The sequence below is a fragment of the Miscanthus floridulus genome, chromosome 7 (assembly GCF_019320115.1).
Source record: "Miscanthus floridulus cultivar M001 chromosome 7, ASM1932011v1, whole genome shotgun sequence".
NCBI lineage: Eukaryota > Viridiplantae > Streptophyta > Magnoliopsida > Poales > Poaceae > Miscanthus > Miscanthus floridulus.
In genome coordinates this window covers 112,932,955-112,955,676 of record NC_089586.1, presented here as the reverse complement: position 1 = coordinate 112,955,676, position 22,722 = coordinate 112,932,955, and the positions used below count along the sequence as shown (strand labels likewise).

At 48.4% G+C, this 22,722-nt stretch overlaps 2 protein-coding genes, 1 long non-coding RNA gene and 2 pseudogenes across 3 annotated transcripts; all 5 read left to right on the top strand.

Moving 5' to 3' along the window:
• The first annotated feature begins 128 nt into the window (after window positions 1–128).
• On the top strand, window positions 129–1,459 carry LOC136467607 (uncharacterized; annotated as a pseudogene).
• A 407-nt stretch (window positions 1,460–1,866) lies between these two features.
• On the top strand, window positions 1,867–3,458 carry LOC136464314 (uncharacterized). The gene is made up of 3 exons (XR_010761172.1): window positions 1,867–1,978; window positions 2,095–2,159; window positions 3,242–3,458. It is a non-coding gene; the product is annotated as an uncharacterized lncRNA (long non-coding RNA).
• LOC136462261 (uncharacterized) lies at window positions 2,519–3,202 on the top strand (annotated as a pseudogene).
• An 8,941-nt stretch (window positions 3,459–12,399) lies between the features above and the next one.
• On the top strand, window positions 12,400–13,053 carry LOC136464313 (uncharacterized). The gene has a single exon (XM_066463277.1). It carries the CDS (start codon window positions 12,522–12,524, stop codon window positions 12,936–12,938), a length of 417 nt encoding a protein of 138 aa, XP_066319374.1. The 5' UTR covers window positions 12,400–12,521; the 3' UTR covers window positions 12,939–13,053.
• Window positions 13,054–16,000: 2,947 nt separating this feature from the next.
• Window positions 16,001–18,055, top strand: LOC136464312 (uncharacterized). The gene has a single exon (XM_066463276.1). It carries the CDS (start codon window positions 17,435–17,437, stop codon window positions 17,849–17,851), a length of 417 nt encoding a protein of 138 aa, XP_066319373.1. The 5' UTR covers window positions 16,001–17,434; the 3' UTR covers window positions 17,852–18,055.
• Window positions 18,056–22,722: the final 4,667 nt, after the last annotated feature.

Genomic DNA, 22,722 nt, shown 5'->3' with positions numbered 1-22,722 from the left:
ATGAAGAATTTGTGTTAGCTATCAACAGCTCCACAGATTTAGTACGTTGTTCTTCATTATACCGCACCCCGCAATCAGCTTGATTGCATACTTGCTGGAATGCTTACTGACAGTTTCGGCAGTTTTGACTCTGCTTCATCGCCTACATCTGTTGTAAGTTCATTACTCTCATTTATCCTGGCAAAAAAGTTCGCTGGTCTTCACATTACCAAGCAACTCAAGCTAAGTTGCACTTTGCTGTGCAAGACAACGAGAAGGAACGCACGTAAACAGACTAACAGCAAGCTTGCATGGCTCACGGTTACGAGCAAGCAGCTGCCATCTTGTTCATTGAGTGCTTACACTCGAAAGTGCTGCTTTCTTTGTCAACAGCTCGTTATGATTTGAGCCCTGGCTATTTCGAATCAACTCAATCAAGTGTTTGGTCGCTGTAATCGAGCTAGTTCGTCTTCCAAACAAGAAAAAGAAAGGAAAAGTGAAATACAACTGTGTGTGACAAATGACGAGTTGCTCACGTGCAGGGTGCGAGAGATGGAGGGAAGGGAGGCTGGAGTGCTGGACTTCGATTACGCCTTGGCGTACCCGCCTGGCCCGCCCACGGAGATCCACTACGTGCGGCCGGTGGCGCGCACGGTGACCTTCGCCAGCAACAACTCCATCTACGTGATCCCACCGTCACCGCCGCCGCAACCGCAACCGCAACCGCAGCAGCAGCAGAGCACACCAGAGCCCGAGCAGCCCCAAACACCGCCCCGACACGAGCCCGAGTAGCACCACGACGATACACCCGAATCCCAACCTCCTCAACCCCAAACCGAGCAACCAGAGCAACCCGAGCCACCCGCGCAAACGCAAGACGCGCAGCCACAGGCTGAGCCGAAGCCGCCAAAGGGCCCGAAACGAGGCAAGAAGAAGCAGCCCGGCCGCGTCCGGTTCGGCCTGGAGCCTCCTCCCCCTCAGCAGCAAGAGGAACAAGCACAGCAGGAGCACGCGCAGGGCCCGGGCAACATCGAGAAAGCGACGGATCAGGCGCCTCACGGCGCGGCGCCCGCGCCCGCACCCACACAGGGGCAGGGGTACCTGCTCCGGTACACGCCGTCGCCGCTGCCGAGGTGGGAGGCGACGCTGCGGCGGCACGAGTACTTCTCCGGGGAGTACCGGAGCTACTACCCGACGCCGGTGCGCGAGGGCATCTACCGCATCGCCACTGACGCCAACAGGCTCACCACCATCTTCAGCGAGGAGAATCCCAACGCCTGCACGATCGTCTGAGAGCGACGGCGAGGAATAAACCGTTCCACTCGTGCAACCACTTATGCCTCTTTCTTTGGTTCTTGGTTGATTGGTGACGGAATCGTTAGCCAAGAATCTGGTTCTTCTTCTAGGTGTTGTAGATAAGAAAAGCAGAAAACTTTCGGTCCGGCCGGAATGATGAGATGTATGTAAACGTTTCTTTGCCTTGGATCGGGGATATTTATATATTTGCCACCCTTACGGTTGGCTCCTACGGACTTGCCACCTTTAGAACGGCAATTATAGATTTGCCACCCAAATCACGATGGTGCTACAGATTTGCCCGTTTTAACATCGTGGCAGTACACCTCAGCTTGCCACGGTGGATTGGCTTAGGAAAAAAACCTCCCTATCCTCCACTCTATTTTTTCTCATCCCGGGCCTATCGCTTCTCGAGTCGTCCCCTTCCCCCGTTCTCCACCCGCGACGGAAAGGGGAGCAGGTCCGCTCGCGGTCGCCCGGAATCCCGCAACTGGCAGAGGAGAAGCCCCGCGCGACCGGCGCCGAGCCCTTCGTCCGTCCCGAATCCTCCTCTCCCGTTCGCCGGTCGCCCGCGCCCTCTCTTCCCCGTTCTTCTCCCGCGCCCCTGCTCTCGGCTGCAGCAGCTGGTACGGCGAGGTGGGCTGCAGGACGGTGGCCGGAAGTTGACCCCGATCTGCACTTCCACAACCCCGAACCCAAGCAGGTTTGACCACGCACTTCCCCCACCCTCCGCCCCTCGCTGGCCCTCTTATTTTGCCTTCGTTTACCGAGCTAGGGTTAGGGTTGAACATTGATTTTTACTGCAATTTTGGTTTGTAGGTGGGTGATGTAGCAGGCGCTGGATCCTGATCTATGACCATGGAACCTGATGGCTGCCCCCCTTGGTGAGTCTCTATTTTCACTGTAGGGCAGACAGTTGGACTGAGTTACATGGGGTACTTGGCTAACAATGCAATGTTTTTATGTTTACATTAATGCCAGGATCGAACCTGGCAATGCATTTAGGCTAGTTGTTAAAATCGTTAAGTACACTGTTGTGCTTGAATATGATGGGCTTGTTGAAATTGTTGACCAAGAACATGAGTTGTGGCTAGATAGGAGTGTTGGGTACAGTCTAGCTCAGTTTCATGATAAAATGGCTACGAAGATTATATGGGGATCAAGCCAGACATTGTCAATTTGGGTTTTGGACAGTGATAGTGGCTCTGAATGGAAAATTAGAAGAGATGAGCAATGGCAGAAAATGATAGAGGAGAAATGGGAGGAAAGGATGGCATATATTACTGTTGAGGTTACTACTAAGGATGGATATGAGACAAACAACAGTGGTATTCCTATGTCTGATGTGACCAATGTTGATGCTTCTTATGCTGGAGCTAATTCAGAAGGAATGGCTGATACCTGTACATCTCCAGCACAGGATGGTGATGAGGCAGTTCCAGTAGACTAGGCTACATTGACTATCATCCAAGAGAAAGCTGAGGATGGTGAGGCAAATGCAATAGCTGATGAGGATGTTGTTTATGAGGCAATGGGGTTCCAGGAAGCTCATGAGAAGGCCAAGGAAGCTGCTAGAGAGGAAATTTCTATCCCTACCATCTCTAAGGAACTTGAAAGAGAGATAGAAGATGCTGCAATTACTGTTGATGACACAGCTCCTACTGAGCCTATGGAAGATTGGGATAAGTAATTTTCGGATATGTCAGTTGGCATACACTATCCCTGTATGGATGACTTTAGGATGGCAGTAAGGCAACATGCCATTGTTAAAGATTTTGAGCTTGGGACAGAGAAGTCTGACAAAAAGAGGTTCAGGGGATTTTGCAAGGCAGCTGGCTGTCCTTGGATTATTAGAGCTAGGACTCAACGTGATAAGAGTGTCAGGGTACATTTCATTTATGTTCATGCATACTTTTTTTTGGTTTGACTTGAGTTGGTTTCTAACATTGTATGTTTTGTTGTGCAGATTCAGATCAACAGTGGTGTCCACAAGTGTCCATCAACTAATAGGGCTGTTACCAACATGGCTTCTATTGGTTGGGTTGCACAAAGAGCTATACCTCTATTGAAGAAAAAACCAAGTATGGGGGCTGCTGCAGTTAAGAAGTTTCTTGATGACAAGTACAAAATTGAGACAAGCTACCAAACTATGTGGTATGGGAGACAGAGAGCAGCAAACAAACTATTTGGTAAGTGGTCTGATTCTTATGATTGGTTGTACAGATTCAAAGCCAAGGTAGAGTTGAGGTCACCTGGCAGTGTTGTAGAGATAGACATAGTCACAGTTGATGGGAAAGTGCACTTCACTAGATTTTTTTGTGCCTTTAAGGCTTGCATAGATGGATTCTTATATGGTTGCAGGCCTTACATTAGTATAGATTCCACACATTTAACTGGAGAGTGGAATGGACAAATGCCTGCAGCTTTAGCATTAGATGGGCATAATTGGATGTTTCCACTAGCATTTGTTTTTTTACACTGAAACCACAGAAAATTGGACATGGTTCATGGAACAGCTAGGTAAAGCAATAGGGCCCCTGCCTAGGTTGGTTGTTTGCACTGATGCATGCAAGGGGCTTGAAGCTGCAGTCAAGCAAGTGTTTCCATGGGCTGAGCAGAGAGAGTGCTTTAGACATTTGATGGAGAACATGAAGAAGTACTACACTGGAGAGGTTTATGCAAAAAATATGTGGACTGCAGCAAGAGCCTGGATTATAGATTTCATCTGCATCCTCCAATTTGCCACCCTTACGGTTGGCTCCTACTAACTTGCCAGCTTTAGAATATGAATTATAGATTTGCCATCTGAATTGCTCTGGTGCTAAAGATTTGCCTATTTTGGACTCGTGGCAGTACAGGTCATCATGCCACGGTGAATCGCCCAGGGAAAAAGACATCCATGCCCCTTAGGCTATTAGGACAGTCAGCTCTAACTAGCCACCGTGCTAAAAAAAAGCCACGTGCTCCAGCTCCAACCAGCCAATCAACGTGCTCTATATATATTTGCTACAGGAGGCAGTCTACAGTAAAAAATCGACATGATATATGCTAATCATGGTCATAAATTTACATACATATATTAGTACATAAATTCGACAACCACTGTACATTAAAAATCAGCATCATCATGGCCACACATGAATTGTACCAAATATATATATGAAATGTACCGTGCACAGCAAGCACATTAGCTAAAAGAGACCACTGATGTCTAAGTTTGGTCATAACAGCCATACATAGAATCATTAAACAGGTTCTAGGCGACACATAGCTAAAGCAATGGCCATTTAACAGTTCTGACCAACAAAAGTACATAAGGTGCCATTTATTAGGTTCTGGCCGACAAATATAGAGCACTAATGCCATTTAACAGGTTCTGGCCACAATGCACACTAGGAATCCACAAAAGTCATTGTTTTTCATCTCCACGGCCTTGGCTTGTCTCATGTTTTCTTGATCTTGGAGGCCAGCTGCTTCCTCCTCGGAGTCATCTTCTTGAGCACGGCCTCCACAACTTGTAGCTCTCCTTCTGGAAGAGGTTCAGCTGCACCCAACAATAATCTCCTGAAAAAAATAGAAAGTGAGGGGTGTTTACAACAGCAAGCAGTGCACTGGATGTTTACAAAAATCCTAGTGATTATACCTCCTAGTGCTTGGACCTGATGGGGTTCCTAGAGGCTGGAGCTGCTAGCTGAACCTCTATAGGCACAAGTTCAACAGGGAGCTCTCTGTTGGCTGCCCTTGCTGCTGCTTCAGCAGCTTCTATAGCTGCTGAAGCTCTGAGTTGAGCTTTTTCTGTCTCTAGCCTTGCCCTCACTGTAGCTTCCCTTGCTGCTGCAAGCCTTGTCCCAGGAGTGGCTTGTTTAGGAGCAGAGATGTCTCCTGTCTTGCTCTTCTTCCTCCCAGGCTTCACACTAGTCTTCTTAGTTCTCTTCCTACAAGCAAAAAAGTGAAATTTTTAGCACATTACAACAACAGCAATAATAAAGAAAAAATGTGTTGCTCCTACCTTTTCTTAGTTCCTGTCAAGCTACACCTCCAGCTACCTTGCCTGTGCCCATGTTCACCACATCCTTTATATAAGGCTTGTCTAGTTGCCTTCCCACTTCTCTCAGCTGATGGTTTGGCCCTGTTTTTCTTTTGCCTGCAGTCAGCCACTCAGCCCACTGTAGACAAGATGGCGGCATACTGGCATATAAGATGTGAGCTCGAGCCCTTCAGATTGTATAAGAAAATGCATGGATGCTAAAGGAAAACGGTCGGTGTCCCACAACCTGAAGTGGTGCGTGCCTAATTGGGAATAGTATTAGCTGATACTACTTCAGATGATCAGATGAACCACGCATAATCCTTTTCTTTTAGCTTTATTAGCAGAGCAAACACGTTTTCTTTGTGTGGAGCGAGTCGGGCACGCACCGACCCATAATAAGGCCTGTTCTACCGTACGTGGTGATCTGAAGAGTAAGCCCACGAAATTGGTTCGGCCGTGCAACCTGGGCCGGGACCGCATTGACCAAAGGGCCTGTTCCCACTCCCACAGGCCATTTTATTATTATGGTTCCGTTCGTTGGTTAAAACTTGGCTGAAAAATACTGTTTCGATTGAATTGTTGTAAGCTATTCTAGATAAAAAAAGAAACCGAACCAGTCGAATATGATGTAAGCCGTACAACACCACAAACGTCTCCAACTCACAGTCACATGAACCCGACGAACAGAATAATGACCGAACTCGAGATGATCCCAGAGACCGGACGGGCGTTTCAGTAGTTCAACCTGCATGGTCAACCGTTACCAAATACTTGACCAGAAGTATTGGCCATAGCGTACATGAGTATAGCAGACTTGACGGACGCGATTGACTTGGAGTAGCTCACATCACATGTGGCCAGCCGAAGCGAAACGTCGGAAAACCCGCAACGCCGATGAACACACGACAGGCCACTAGACAAGCCGCCAGACTTGATCGCGACTCGGTCTGCAACTGTAGACAAAAGCAGTCAGCCACTCAGCCCACCAAACTGTAGACAGGCGCGTGTTTAGTTCAGGTAGGTTGGAGTTTAGGGCTACTGTAGCACTTTCATTTTTATTTGGTAATTAGTGTTCAATCATGGACTAATTAGGCTCAAAACGTTCGTCTCGCAATTTCCCACCAAATTGTGCAATTAGTTTTTTTTTTGTCTATATTTAATGCTTTATACACAGGCCGTAAATATTATAAACACTGTAACACTTTTTGGAAATTTAAGGTGGAACTAAACAAGACGCAATTTGTTCCCTCGCCACTGGCTGGAATTCGGTCAAGTTGCACAGGTGTTGAGTCAACGCCGGCCCGCCCGTCACTCGCCAATCGCCATCGCCATCGCCATCGCCCGTCACTCTACGCCTGTTTGTTTGGCTTATATGCTAATAAGTTATGGCTGAAAATACTATTAATTGATTTGATAAAAAAATATTGTTTATTAGTTAAAAAAGTATGATTTATAAGTAAAATAAGCTCAAACAAACAGCGCGCTAGCCAGTAAACACCTCAAGGACCGTGTGTTCTTCCCCCAACTTTTCCTAATTGCAGCGCGCACTAGTGTCGCGATGATGCGACTAAACTAGACGTGCCTCTGGCCGTAAGGTAGTCAAAGGCACTGCATTAGAGGGAGCACACATCGTTACCCCCCGGTCGCTGTCAAGCAGAGCGCGAGTGCGGCAGCAGACGGCAGGACACGACAAGGTCACGCACCGCGAGCGGATGGACACGCACGCGAGTTCCCGACGAAACATGGCGTCGCGGCCGCACTGATCTGCCGAATTTTTTTTTGGCTTTTTTAGCTCTTTTTTAAAAAAAATCACAAATATGTCCCTATAAATATGATTTCAAAATTTAGATCCTTAGCTCGGCGCCATTGTTGGTGGCATCAAGCTTACACGTCTCGACGTAGACGTGGCGCTGACTTGGCAGGCAGCTTGGCGTCGTAGATCCTAACGCCGAGCTTGGCGCCGTAGATCTTGGCATCAAGCTCGGCGCCGTAGATCTCGGCATCAAGCTTAGCACCGTAGATCTTGGCGCCAAGCTTGGCGTTGTGGTTATTGACGTCAAGCCCTGTCTTACGTATGGGCCCTCCATTCCTTTCTCTCTAACGCTCCCCGACCTAGTGCTGCCGCACCACCGGCGCCGCGCGTAGCCCGGCCGCCCGCCCCCGCTCTCGTCCGTGCCCGCGGCGGCCACCGCGCCCGCCCGCTCCCATGCCCGCCCCGTGCCCGCGGCTGTGGCCGCGCCGCCTCGCCGCGCGGAGCGCCGGCCGTCCTGCGCCGCCCCTCCCGGCACGCGCCGCCTCGTCCGTCCTGGCTCGCCGCGTCCGACGCGCACATAGGCGCTCCCTCCGGTGACCTTGGCCGCGACACGACCCCTGCTCCCAGCACGCATAGGGTTTCACATTTGATGCACAACAATGAACTCATAACATAACAACATACGCTGAGGTTACCTTGGTTTGCTAGCTTTTTCACGCTTTGGCATCCTACGGTTGTATAATACAAATATTAAAAATTGCATGAAACCCTAAGTAGTGACGATTCTTAAGTTAAAAAATCCGACTAATATATACCGAATCGATGCGAAAAACACTAGGAGGGGAGCGAGGATATCTTACCCTCGAAGATCTATGGATCAAATTAAAGTTTCCAAGGTCCAATATGCCGATTCGCGAAGTAGGACGAAGTGGGGAGAGAAAAAACCCGAGAGGGAGGAGAAAGAAGAGGAAGAAGGCTCAAACAGGAAGGTTGCAGGCAGGTTAAAACACCATCTCGGCGTCATAGATATTGGCACTAGGATCTACTGCGCCAGCAGCCTGCCAAGTCACCGCCACGTTTGCATCGAGCTCAAGACCTAGGCACAAGAATCTATGGCGCCGAGACGTGTAAGATCAACGCGACCAACGATTGCGCCGAGTTAAGGGTCTAGATTAAAAAATCATATCTCTAGGAGCATATTTGTGAAAATTTTTATAAAAAAAAGACTAAAAAATAAAAAAGTTGGCACTGATCTGAGACCGACCGATCTGGCAACGGGGTAACACGTCCGCTGCCGCTGCGCCCCGGGCCCGACGCATGCGTCTGCTTGCAGCACTCACTTCCAGGCGTGCCAGTTGATAATGGCCGGGTTCCCGCAAATCTCTCTCTCTCGTCTCGTTGCGCATTTTGGTTTCTTGCACCAGTTTGTACTAATCGCCTTGTCCTACTATCGACAGTAAGATTCTTTCGAATAGGATACAGAGATTCTTATACTTATTTTAATTTCCAACAAGAAGTGACGACTTGTTGGACGAAAACAAACTTGCACCGAATTTAGGGGGTATTTCGTTCGCTTCGTAGTTGTTCCATCAAATATTTAGACATATGCATGAAGTATTAAATATAGACTAATTATAAAACTAAATGCATAGATTGAAACTATTTCGCGAGACGAAATTTTTAAGCCTAATTAGCCATGATTTGACAGCGCGGTGCTACAGTAAACATGTGCTAATAATAGATTAATTAGGCTTAATAAATTCATCTCACGAATTACTGACGGATTCTGCATACGACATCTCCCTACGACACCTTCTAAATCTTAGTCATTAGATCCAGGCACCCACTTAGTTTGGCCATTACACGCGTAGACAAACACATATATTCGGCAGCCAAGAATCTCCAACAGAAGCGTGCTCTCGAGCCTAGTATATTAGGAAAGCCCTCCAATCGCACGTCAACTGGGTTTCGACCGAGCAATCAATTGCTAGCAGTTTGGCCGTCTGGGCTTGTGTCCTTTACGAGCAACTTATAATACATCGTTTCAAACGCAAGTTCATGTACGACGGTCAGTACTGGTCTCCTTTTGCTATACATGCTTACATCATGCTACCTCTGTGCTACCCAAGGATCTAACGTAGGTCTTGGGAGGTGCTAGTTAGGAGTGGACTAGCTCGAGCATTCAATTTTGGGAGCGATGTTAGGCTTAAGTTCGGGATGCTGACGGGCCACCTCACTGATTGATTCCTGTTCATGCAAGATGGTTAGTTTCGTACTGTGGCAGGAAAGACTCGTCATAGTGTTTAATTTCTCTGCACACCAAGATCAAAGTATAGGGAAAAAAAAACAGAGAGGAAAACAACAATAGATTTATAGCCAAAGTTAGGGTGCGTTTAGATCCAAAATTTTTTTGGATTTAGGCTTACTGTAGCATTTCGTTTGTATTTGGTAATTAATGTCTAATTATGGACTAATTAGGTTCAAAAGTTTCGTCTCGCGATTTCTCGACCAACTGTGTAATTAGTTTTTTTTTCGTCTATATTTAGTACTCTATGTATGTGCCGCAAGATTTGATGTGACAGTTACTATACAAAATTTTTTGGCAACTAAACGGGCCTTAGGTCACATGTTCTCAGAGATTATACATATAATATTGGAGAGAGAGAGAGAGAGAGTACCAATCACTGAAGCTGCGTGCATTGCCTCACCCCTCACGTCAGATCGATCAGTAGCTGCAGGATACAACTTTTATCCTTAGTCACCCTTGTGCAGTTGTGCTACTTGCTTTCACGTTCCAGGCGAGGTGGCGCAAGCGCAAGTGCAAGTGCGAACACGGTCCAGGTGAGGTGGTGCGAGTGCAAGTGCGAACAGGATAGACGCCACGTTGCATTGCATGAGTGGAGTTCCGCGAAAAAACCACAGTGCTGCCACCACTTATTACCTTATCACTCACCGCAGCGGTACATCAATAATGGGCAACTGGCTAGCTAGTGCACTTGTCCAGTCCAGTTGCATATACACACTACTAGCTAGCAGCATGTGCACGATCGAGTTCACTTGGCGACACAAATTGCACAGCATGCATGCATATTGGTACACTCAATTTCGGTCCGATTCAATTCGTTGAGTGCATCGGAGGCGATATGTACACTCCTCAAAGATGGTACGTAGGACCGGGTGGTTGATGACTCTCCTTCCTATCCTTTACAGCCAGCCAGCCGAAATGATGGCCAGCAGGCCAGGGCCCTGCTGAAGACGGCGAAAAATGTTGCCATTCACCCTGTTGGTTTCAACCAGCCCAAACCAGCCAGCCAATATTGTTTTCCTCTCACAACAAACCAGCACCAGCCAGTCCAAACCAGCCCAGAAACCGACCAGCGAACTGGCCGAGTGCGCGCGAGCGATAAGCGTCAGTGGAGTGGATCATTCGTTTCTCCACCAGACCACCACACAACGCCGGCAAGGCACGCATGCAACTTTTGGCGCTCCGGGTGGGGAACGCGGAGCATTTTGTGTTGTGCTTGTGCCCCGGCCGGCCGGCTATGCGCCGCACCCGTAGTGGCGACTGGCGAGGCATGCCATCGCGTCGCAGGCGCGCAGGCGCAGCCGCGCGGCGTGGCCGGATCAGAATCTGACGACGCACGCGCTCGCCACGACTTTCCTCCCGGCCCGTCGTCGCGCGCGTCCACAAGCTCATGTCGACATGACAACATGTGGTGGTGGCCACTGAGGAATGAGTAGAATGAACTATCCAAGGCAGCTTCTTCGGTTGGCGGCGCTTAATAATCAGAGTTGGTAGGTGGATCTCGCTTACGAGCACTGATCTAGTGATCTGCGATGGTGCGAGGGGTTTCAGGCGACTAGCTGTCTGGTTAGCTTTGGTTGGCTTACTGGTGACTTGGTGAGTGGTGACGGGACTGGACTGGACTGTTTCTTATCAACTTTGGCTTGCTAATGCTGTGGCCGGAACTCGAGATTCGGTTAACGATCCGCTAGTTGACCGCCCGCACGAGGCACGACCCCTGTTTCGTCGTTCCAATATGCCGTGAATTGTATATTGCCGGTGCTTCCATTTGACCGATTCTGTGGCTGACTCGACTTCTTTCGCATCAGTACACTTCTTTTGGTCGCTTTTTTGAACATCAAATTTTTTTTTGAACATCTTCTTTTGGTCGCTGGACAGGAAGGTACATGTGGTAAGTAGAATCGTCGACATTTTTATACATGTGGTAAGTAGAATACTTACCAGTTACCATCGGGACAGTTACGCGGCTGATAACGCCATACTGCGTCGTTCCCAGACGTAACTGACACGTACTCGGATTCTTCTCGCTCAGCCTGTCAAATTATACCGTACTCTCGCAGTCTTCGGAAGGCAAATCTTTTCGAGACAGATTGACATATATAGCGATACCTTAACCAATGCAACATGGCTCCCTCCATGTTTAGACTAATAATCAGCCACGCTTTCCTTTCGGCCGTCTCCGTCCCAGCTTCCAATTCTGCCAACACCACGGCTCGCCACGCTCCGCCCAACCGCCAACAAGCAGGCTGTTTGGGAGGCCGTAAATGATCGTAGATTATTTATTATTGGCGGGTTTAGTGTGAGAGAAAAACACTATTGCTAGCTAGAAATTTACAATCGCTTACAAGCAAGCGAACAGGCTGAAGACCCGCATCTACCAAAACGAACGGCCACGTATCAGAATTCAGAAAAGCCATCGAAACGGCACAAATTCTGCCATCCACAGGCCTACTAGCCCGTCACCATCGTCCTCTTCAACACTGTAGTTGCGTGCGGTTCCATGCGCATTGCGCAAGCAAATCCACTTCGACGCCAGCCAGCGAGAGCCGCTAGTCGCGCCAGCCACCTGCGGAAGCGATGCCCAGCCCAGAGCCCGCCCTTGGATTACTGGTCCGAGCACTAAAGTTTAGCTCTAAAATTTAGCCTCTAAACTTTAGTTTTGTTGGACTGTTTGAATTTATGGGCTAAATTTTAGTCTTCATCTACGATGACTGATTTACTCTTATTTAATTATTTATACATAGCCAAGCATGCGAGCGACAAGAGGTATAGGACGTCCAGCGCCCACTTTAGAACCTTTTTGGCAGCAAAAGATTTTAATTTCGTTTTTAACCATTTGCTTACTTTTAACCTCATGTTTCGATCTCATGAAAAAAAAAGCTAAAAATGTACGGGGCTCAAGTTTAGCCATGTATAAAAAAAATCAGATTGCTCCTCGGGAGTCGGCTAATTAATCCAACCGTCGCGACTGACCCGCCCTGCCACCCACCCGTTCGGCGCTACAAATACCCACGAAACCCAGCAGCCAGCAGCCAGCAGCCAGCAGCCAGCAGCCCGCAGGGAAAGGCGAGCGAAGCGAAGCGCGCGCCACAAGGACAACAAGCCTGCCTTCCAAGAACAGAGCAAGGAGAGACGGCGAGGAGAGGGCGGGCGAGGCGATGGGGATGAGCCTTGCGCAGGCAGTGGCGGCGCTGGTGGGCACGTGCGCGCGGCGGCTGTCGCGGGCGGCGCGGCGGCTGCACCACCTGCGCCCGCCGCGGGACGGGATCGCGGCGTCCTTCTCGTCCCGCGCCATCGTGCCGTTCCTCGGCGGCGGCTGCGGCGAGGGCGTCAAGAAGGCGCTCTCCTCCTCCTCGTCGAAGTCGAAGAGGAGGAAGGCGGCGGCAAAGGAGGAGGCGGGGGACGCGGTGTGGAGGAAGGAGATCATGATGGGGGAGCGCTGCCAGCCGCTGGACTTCCCCGGAGTCATCTACTACAACGCCGACGGCCGCCGCCTCGCCCAGGCGCCGCCGCCGCGCTCGCCGATGCGCAGCCCGCTCCCGGCCTCCATGAAGCTCGCCGGCACCGCGTACTAGCTAGGGAGTCCCTCTGTTTTCTTTTCTGCTACTAGTGTACATGGTTTTCTTGCCGCTGCTCTGTCTGCTCTTTATCGTTGGTACTAGCTATTAATAATAGGTTTTCCTTGTCCTTTGTCTTGTGTAGTGATTAGTGAGGGCCTCTCCTAAAGTTTCGAGATGCTTAGCATGCTTTTGCCGATATGTTTGAGCTTCGCCCTCATCACATACGCTGTTCTCTTCGACCGCTCAACATGTCTTTTACGCTGTTGTTTTCCCTTGTTTTCTCGTTTTAAAGGTCCTATTTAACATATCAGTCTCGCTACTAATCCAATTCCAATGAAACATCACCTACAGAGTAGTATGTTTTAAGCGCTTCTTTCAACAGACCATCTGATCAACTTTTATTTAAGCTGTTGGATGATAGCCCAAATTTTAATGCAGAGGGCTGCGTTATCCTGAATGGAATCGCAGGACCTCACAAACCAGCCGTTCTTGAGTCAACTTGAGTCTCCTCCTCACCACCATCTTCCTTTTTCGTCCCAAAAGAGAGGAGCTTAACTTAAACGGGAAGAGAGTTGGTTGACAGAACAACTTAACAGGTGGAACTACCAATGCATTCTGAATGTTCATTCGTTGTAGTTCACTAGGCTCAACCGGTCACAAAGCTATCCAACTTTCGCGACCTCAAATTATGAGCACACTGCCACTACATTTCCCCGCCATTCCTTGGTCAGCTAGAAGTTGCCGAGAGCTGCTCCTTCCACTCTAAATCATAAGTCATTCCAAGAATATGAGTTAAAACATCTCAAGTTTAACTAAATTTATATGATAAAATAATAACATTTATGATGTCAACTAAGTATCATTAGATTCCTCGTTAATTATATTTCCATAGTAATACTTATTGATGTCATAAATCTTCATAATTTTCTCTATAATTTTAGTCAAACTTGAGATTTCTTAACTCTCCAAGATTCTTAGAATGTCGTTTAATTTGGAATGGAGGGAGTAATAATATTTCGATTTCAATACGCCAGGTGACATTACCAGGATTCCTATTTGGCAGGGCAGGGCACACACCTCCCATTTTCGTTTTCATCTCTAGATTTGACACGAAAGAAAGTTCAAGGTTTAGTTTTTTAAATAAGTAGTAGTCGCAAAAAAAAATGTAGGATAAATTGATTAAAAATTCCACATCATTAAAGATGAGCAAAGATGGAATATCCATACATGCCTTTCTTTGTGGTAACCAATCTTGCTATCATTAACTCGAGGCACCCAACAAATCATTTCCACTAATATCTATGAGACACGCTAAAACAAGATAAACCACATAAATTGAAATGAAAAATAGAAATACTTGATTATCAATTCAGTAGATTATAATCACCGTTAAGAATAATAGCATAAAAATATTTTCCTACAAATAGTGATGTTTTCCTATTATAAAAAGCACAAAGTAACGCTACAAATATGTATTTAAATTATCTATCTATACCATTATCAAAGATAATCTAAAGTAACCACTTAAATCTGCATCTAAATTACACATCTAGGCCATTATGAAACATAATATAAGGTAAAACCTAAGTCAGCATCCAAATTACCTTGGGGAAGCATTATGCCTTTTATAGTTTTATCCGGCCAGCTTCGACCGATGTTGCGCTACCTATGTACTAACTACATCTCAACTACTGTATTGCCTTGTTGATTATACATGAGTGCACATTTTGCGAGGTTAACACAATCTATATACCTCGATTTCATCTCCATTTGGCTCTTTGACCGCAAGACATGTGATTGGATAAAAAAATACTCTATCAAAACTATCTATTAGGAACATAGTTTTTATATGTAATGTCTACGTAAGTTAATAGATATAGAAACTATCAGGCTTATCAGCTTCGCTGGTTGGTTTCAGCCAGGACTTATCAGCTATGATATAATATTTTTCTCTCATAATAAACCAGCATCAACCGAACTTATCAGCCCAGAATCAACCAGCGAACAGGCTGTAAATGTGTTTTTTGAGCATGGGAACTGCCTTAAATCATTATTGAAGGTGTTCTTAAAAAGAAATTCCACTGTAAGTCCGAACTGGGGTAGGGCTTGGACCTTGGACTGGGACTGTGTGAGTATCGATGTCCATCATGACAAAGGACGTGCACCCCAAGGTCTAGCCCAACCTCCCAAGAACCGCAGGCCAGAAGCTAGCATCAGGCATGCAGCCCAGACAGCGGGCGAGCGGGGCACGAGGGGGTGTTTTGGTCTGACGTGCCTTCTAAAATTCATGTCACGTTAAATATTTAAATAATAATAAGAAATATTAAATATAAATTAATTATAAAACTAATTATATATATAAAAGCTAATTTGTGAGACGAATTTTTTAAGCCTAAATAATCTGTTAGTAGCACATGTTTACTGTAGCACCACGTTATCAAATTATGAACTAATTAGACTTAAAAGATTCGTCTCGCAAATTAATCGTAAATTATGCAATTAGTGTTATAATTAATCTATATTTAATATTCTATATATGTATCAAAATATTAGATATGCCAGGAATTTTAGCGGACTGTAGACCAAACAGGCCGGCCCAGCGCAGGAAGCCAAGAATTCGTAATTTCTGTCATCCATCCACAAGCATAACACCTGCAGGTGTTCCCGTGTGGCCGTGTCCATGCCACCAATCCATGGTCGCCCAGGCCGCCACGGAAAAAACTACGGGTTTTTTATTCACACCGTTACATTTTTTTTATATTAGGAGAAACACCATTATTATTTATCTATTTTAAAATATAACGTTAACAATTTTTGGTCCTCACAAGAACGCCATAAAATACGTACGAAGATGACTTAATCCTGCTGTAGGCGTATATGACAACGTGTATTCTCGTATGGACTCAAATGCCCTCGGCTACAATGTCCATGACAGCCTTCTCCCTATCACTGACGCATGAGCCTCACATGTCATCTTGTTAGTGTCTGTTTAGAATCCAAAAATTTTTTGCGCAGTAATCGTCACATCGAATCTTGCGGCTCATGCATGGAGTACTAAATGTAGACGAAAAAAAAACTAATTACACAGTTGATCGAGAAATCGCGAGACGAAACTTTTGAACCTAATTACTCCATAATTAAACACTAATTACCAAATACAAACGAAATGCTACAGTGAGCCAAAATCTAAATTTTTTTTTGATCTAAACGGGGCCTTACTTCTCTTCCCATCTTCCCTTGCTGAGCAGCAGCAGCCGCCGTCGATCGGAGCACTCGTCGTCGCAACTGCCGCCGCCCAGAACCAGTCCCTGGCGCTGCTCATCGCCGACGAGCACATCTTCTTTCCTCAGCAGCCTCGCCAGCTCGCCGTGCGCCCGCACGCAGCTGCCCGTGCTCGCCGGTCAGGCTGCGGCCGTGGCTTCGCGCTTGTGCTAGCCGCGTGCTGGCTGGATCTGGGCAGCCAGAGCTCGGGCACCTCGCGGGCCCAGGAGGGGGGCCGTCATCCATCACCGTCCAGCGCACCGACGAAGACGACCGATGAAGCAGAGGAGGCTGGGGTCCATGGCGTCGTGCACGCGTCCGCGCGCATGCCAGTGATGGCAGAGGGGCCTGTGGCTCTACGTGGCCGCCCAACTGCTCGGCTCCGCGCTCGTCTTCCTCACCAGCGCCAGCGGCGTGCCCGTGCCCGTGCCCGTGCACGCGCTGGGCCCAACGTCGGCACGCTCCGGGGGCTGCTCGTGTAGGTCGTGCTCACCTTCTCGCGGTCATGGCGGGTGGATCTCCCGCACGGCCACGGCGGGGTAGAGCTCCAGGCGCACGCGTTCGTTGTCGCCATGGCCGTCCGGGGGCGAGGCTGACCACCATCTGCGCGAGGCCGGGCTCCTTGGCGGCGTCTCCGTTGCTGTCGTCCTCGGGGGAGGCGGTGCCCGAGAAGACGGCGATGAGTTCCACCATCTGCAGCACGTGGCAATCCATGAAGTCGAGGGCCATGGAGTTAGGGAAGTTGGGGAAGAAGCTGTCACGGTGATGGGAAGAGGAAGAATAAGATGACATACGGAGTCCACAAGTCAGTGATAGGGAGAGAGGCTGCCGTGGACCCTATCCGAGGACACTTGAGTCCCTACGAGAATGAAGCCATCGTATACACATGTAGCTGGACCCAACGTATTTCGTGGCATAGGAAGAATTATAATGGTATACTTTAAAATAGGTGAACAGTAATAGTGTTTCTTTGAATTTCGAAAATTAGAATGGAATGAATAAAAAAACCCCCAAAACACTCATCAGATTACACCACGCACGCACCAAATCGGATAGGCCGTAACTGAGTGATTATAGTTGCTTAATTAATCCAGCCTCCCCGACCGGCTCGCCTGCGTCGTCCACTCGCTGGGCGCTACAAATACCCGCGAGATGGCGTGCGCAGCCGCACAGAAAAGCCACCGAAGAACGCAAAATCGAGAGAAAGGCACAGCGCTATACAGGTAGAGACAGGGGAGAGGACGATAACAATGGGAATGAGCCTTGCGCAGGCGGTGACGGCGCTGATGGGCACGTGCGCGCGCCGGCTGTCGCGGGCGACGAGGCGGCTGCACCTGCGGCCGCGGCAGGGGCTCTTGGCGTCCTTCTCGTCGTCACGCGCCATCGTGCCGTTCCTCGGCGGCGGTGGTGGAGCCATCAGGAAGAAGGCCAGGTCGTCGAAGAGAAGGAGAGGGGAAGAAGAAGATGAGCTGAGCTTCGAGGCAGAGGACGGGGTGTGGAGGAAGGAGATCATGATGGGGGAGCGGTGCCAGCCGCTGGACTTCTCCGGGGCCATCTACTACGACGCCGAGGGCCGCCGCCTCGAGCAGCCGCCGACCCCGCGCTCGCCGCTTCGCAGCCCGCTGCCGGCGTCCGTCAGGCTCACGGCAAACGCCGAAGGGCACTAGCGGCTGAAAGAGCCCTCAGTTTCGCTGTAAATGTACATGGCTTTCTTGCCCGCTCCTCTCTCTCTCTCTCTAGTTCTCTCTCTCTGCACTTTGGCGTGTGCTGCTGCCATGTAGTAAAAGTTTATGGAAATTTGACTTGCTGTTCTATAGAAGTTGGCGCGGCTCTGATGCAGTACAGTTCTTGCTCTGATCCATCATTGTCATACTTGCTTGTGAACATGTTACTTTATTTTGTACTAGTAATTTTTCTTGTTTGTTCGTTTCGCAATCCTAGTAAAAAATTGCAGCTTTATCCATGACTGCTGCTTTTAGCGAACCAAGGTAGTGTTTAGTTGGCGAAATTTTTGGTGAAATGGTACCATAGCACTTTTGTTGTTATTTGGCAATTAGTGTCCAATCATAGTCTAATTAGGTTTAAAAGATTCGTCTCGTGAATTTCGTCTAAACTGTGTAATTAGTTTTATTTTTTATTTATATTTAATGCTTCATGCATGCGCCCAAAGATTCGATGTGACAGAGAATCTTGAAAATTTTTGTAAAATGGAAGGGAGCTAAACAGGCTCTAAGGAGACTGTACGGTGACAGCTCTGAAAGCGTCATCTATCGCTGTTATAGCTCTCAACAGCTTACGAAGACAATAATACGCTTCATACATGTGCAAACTGGTCGGGTTAACATTTGAGTGACCGAGTGAGCACGCGCGTAGCAACACCCGTTTTGCAAAATGAACTCTGGCAATCTTAATAAGGGAAAAGCAAACACGCGACGGGTCGCGCGACGTCCGCACCTGCACCCCACCGCGTCGGCGTGACGTCCGCACTCGCGCTCCCACCGGAGTCGAAGAAGAACGACCACTGCTAGGGTTCCGGCGAGGAGCTTGTCGGCGTCGGAGACAAGGAATTTGCAGGTGTTAAGGTTCCGGTGAGGTAAGATCTCTATCTTTGACGGGTTTAGAAGGGATTTTTTTGGGGAGGAGGGGGGGGGGGGGGGGGGGGGGGCTGGCCAAACGGTGGGGACGATTGGAGGGCGACGTTAGGGTTCCAGCGACGGAAGCAGCGGCCGGGCTAGGTCGGGACGGAAGTGACGATGGCCATGGCGACGACGGTAGGGGGAGGGGAAGGAGGAGGTCACCGTAGGCGCGGTAGGGTCTCGTCGGGCCACGGCCGCAGCCGCGGAGCTTCGACGAGACCCTACCACGCCGCAGCGAGACGGTGGGCAGCGGCGGGGGCAACAACAAGGGCAGAGGCGGGAGGTGGGTGGCGGGCGGCGACGCTACCGCTGGCCGAGGGCGGCGGGGTGGAGGGGTGCCATCAATGGAGAAGAAGGTGGGGGGGGGGGGGGGGAGCGCCGCGGAGAGACGGGTCGCACGCTTGTCCATAGTGCGACGGGTCGCACACTAGCTGCATCCTTTTAATAAAGTTTGTAAAAATAATAAAAGGGTGCAGTAGAACATATAATTTGTCAAAGAAGGGCCCGAAATTCGAAGAATTTGAAAGATGCGCACCTTATATTCTTTGGGGAGAGCGCAAGACCATTGCGGCTCAGAAGTCGCCCTCTTCTGCAGTTCTGCCCTTATGTGAGTGTAATAACACTACGTCACACACACTAGCCGCCCTACTAACCTCAATACAGTCCAAGTTGACTTAAGTTGCCTCCTCCATCGTAGCCGCCTTGCTTTTGTCCATCACAAAAGCGAGAGTCCTTAACTTAAACGGGACGAATCGGTTGACAGAACAAATTCTCATCAGGTGGAACTACCTCATGCATTCTGAATGTTTGTTGTGACTAATGAGCATGCAGGTTCAAGCAAGCTGTCCAACGTCCAGGACCTGAAATTATTAGCACACTGCGACGACTTTTGCCCCGACACGCTTCAGCTACAATAATACTCCTACTGTAGTAATGATTTCCTGAGAGCAAACCCAAATTATGCGTAGCCAAGTTAGATTCTACTCCAAGAAATTTTTTGAAAAATTGAATTTCCAAGAAAATCCATTGCGCTCTTCATCTCTAATGGAGAGAAACACCAAACCCTCATTATGCTTATGCCTACAGCTGTTCTTTGGAGTAGAGTAGTAGACATTGCGAAAGCTTGAAATGACAGGTAGTTCGATAGGACGCACTGACCAGTGAAGAGTGGCCGTATATCTGGTCATTTTGGCAGCAGGGAAAATGGCCAAGGAGCAAATAATTCGGAAGAAAATGATGGCGCCCCTACCCTACCCAGAAGCATCTCACATGGGATGGGGGACATGGCGCAATCGCCAACCGTCTCACTGTCATGGCAGTCGCCCGGCCCACTACGGCCGCCTGAGCCACGTTCGCTCGAGCCGCGGGAGCAACAAGTCCTGCCGAACATGGCTCATACCTTCTGCTATTAGACGGTCTTCAACAATCACGACCCAAAATAGAAAACTCATTTATTCTTTGAGCAGCGCTATAGATAAATAGTTCAATACCTATTTTTTATCTTCTCCAACAACAAGATAAAAAAGACAACTCTTTCTGTAAATGGGTCTCCAAGAGAGAGTATATTCAGATTTGGGTTATGCCTCTCCTAACACCCAAAATGGGTCTTCCATATATATACTCTGTTGGAGGCTATAAGTATTGTGTTAAAAACTCATTTGGGGTTTGGGTTCCGCAATGGGTCTCTTGTTGGAGACAGCCTTAGTGTAGTTCTAGCGTCCGGCCGTAGTCCCATAAAGAGTATCGTTGTAGCTACGACATGGGTCCCACACATAGTAAAGCAGCCGACGCAGCCTATGCCTTTTGCGGTAATAATTAAAAAAAACAACCTAGCCTTATCCTCTCGACCTCTTCCCATCTGCTCGTGGTCGTCGCGCCTCTGCTCCACCTCCTCCGGTTGGCGTGCAGCGTCGCCCCTCCGCTCCGCCTCCTCCTCCTGTCCTCGTGTGGCGTCGCCCCTCCGCTCTGCCTCCTCCTCCTCCTCCAGTCCGCATGCGGCGTCGGCCCTTCGCTCCGCTTCCTCCAGTCCGCGTTAGGCGGCACGTCGATCTGGATCCGGTCGGCCCATAGGCTCACGAGCGGCCGCCACCTCGGCTCGCCTCCTTCGGCGCGCCACCTCCACCCGCATCCTCCGAGGCGCCTCGTCCCTCGCATCTTCGTCCGTGGCTCAGGAGCTGCCCCAATCTGCGGCTGCTTCCCCTTCCCCGTCAAGCACCGTCGGCCTATCCCCTCCACAGGGCATGGGTGGAGGCTTCCCCTTCCCTGTCTGGACCCGTCGATGCCAGCCTACCCCCTGCGCTAGCACATAGGCGTTGCCTCCGCCTCTCCTGTGATGGTTTGCTGTCACGCGCATTCATTTGAGAACGTTTCAATCAATTTAGGTTTTTACCTTGTTTGGTCGTGCTTATTAGTATAGACATACATACTCCTTTCAATCTGGAATTACTTTATTTGTGAACTCATGTAAGCATTCTTAGAAACAATAATTCATCACACAGATTTTTTTCGTAGGACTTTAGCAAAGATGATTTCTAATTTTGTTAAACCACCAGTGGTCTATATTTAATTTTGAAATTTTTATAGGTTCTTACATTAGCGGGCTCCATGTGCTTCAATCGGGCGTCCAATGGTGGGCGACATGGGGGCACACGGGACTAGTAGGTTCATTCGTCGCTTGTGGATGAGGTGTGCCTTGGGGATCCAATCCGGCTGTGGGATGCGTCCTGCCAGTCGCACACGTGGCCGGGATCGTTGTCGCGGAACGTGGTGGGATTGAGAAAAGCACTGCGTCGCCATAGAAAGCCAGGATTTTGCCCAAGACACACAAGAAGGTGGCGTGGACCGATTTGAGTTGATCCCAGATTCTGATGAAGGAGGTGATAATGGTCCATCCTTAATTGGCGGCGATGATGAGTTCGTGCCTGAGACGGAACCACATGACATTCTTGCGGTGAGCAAAGCTCGTCCTCATTTTGGGTAAGCCATCTTATATTTCCCATCAATTTTGTTTTCATTCTAGTAAAGTCAATGATTTTCAGAAATCCTATGTATTATTTGCAGTACCATGCTTCAAGAATGGCGGCAAATCATATATTGAGAAGATTTGTACCGTTCGCACAAAAGGCCAAGTCCTAGCTTCCCATTGAAATAACATCTACCTTCATCATCGAATCTTGGTCTCCCAACAACAGAAAAAAACATGACTTTATGAATTGCATTCTTGTTGCGCACTGTCTTATGTGGGTCTTCTTCATCGGGATGCATGTAAATCGTTCTGTCCTTCTTTGACCCATTAAACTATTTCTCATCTGTATGGATAATATTTTCCATATTAAGGAACTTGGGATTATTTGGCAAAGCGCTTGGATCTAGCATAGATACACACTAGCGCAACCTATCCTTTTTGTTTGCTTCTTTTAAATAGGGCCTGATTGCACTGGAGTGTCGTCTGAGCAATCCTTCTTTGAACCACCTATGTAGAGTGGTTTTCTTTACACCGAGAGCATTTGCTAATAACCTTATGGTACCTCTTCTGTTTAAGGGAATATCAGCAACCCTTGATAGGTCTACTTCAATTTTTACGACCACAATTCTTAGGTTTTAGTGATTTGACATCTACTGGTATGCCTTGTGCCTTGCATTTTTTTTGCTCTGCCACATACGTTGTACTGTACACAGCTGCACATTGAACTTTGCAGCAACATGTGTTGTGTCTGTCCTTTTTAATTTTTCATTCTTGCTTCTCTGAAGCAAATCTTTATATATGTCTTGCCTTTGTCTTCCCGTCAAATTCTTGGTTGCATTTGATGCTTTGTCTTGGTGTGTTTCCTGAAATTCTTCATCATCTGAGTCTGTCAACTCTTCTTCATCAAATATGATGTTCACAGCATCTGTGTATATGC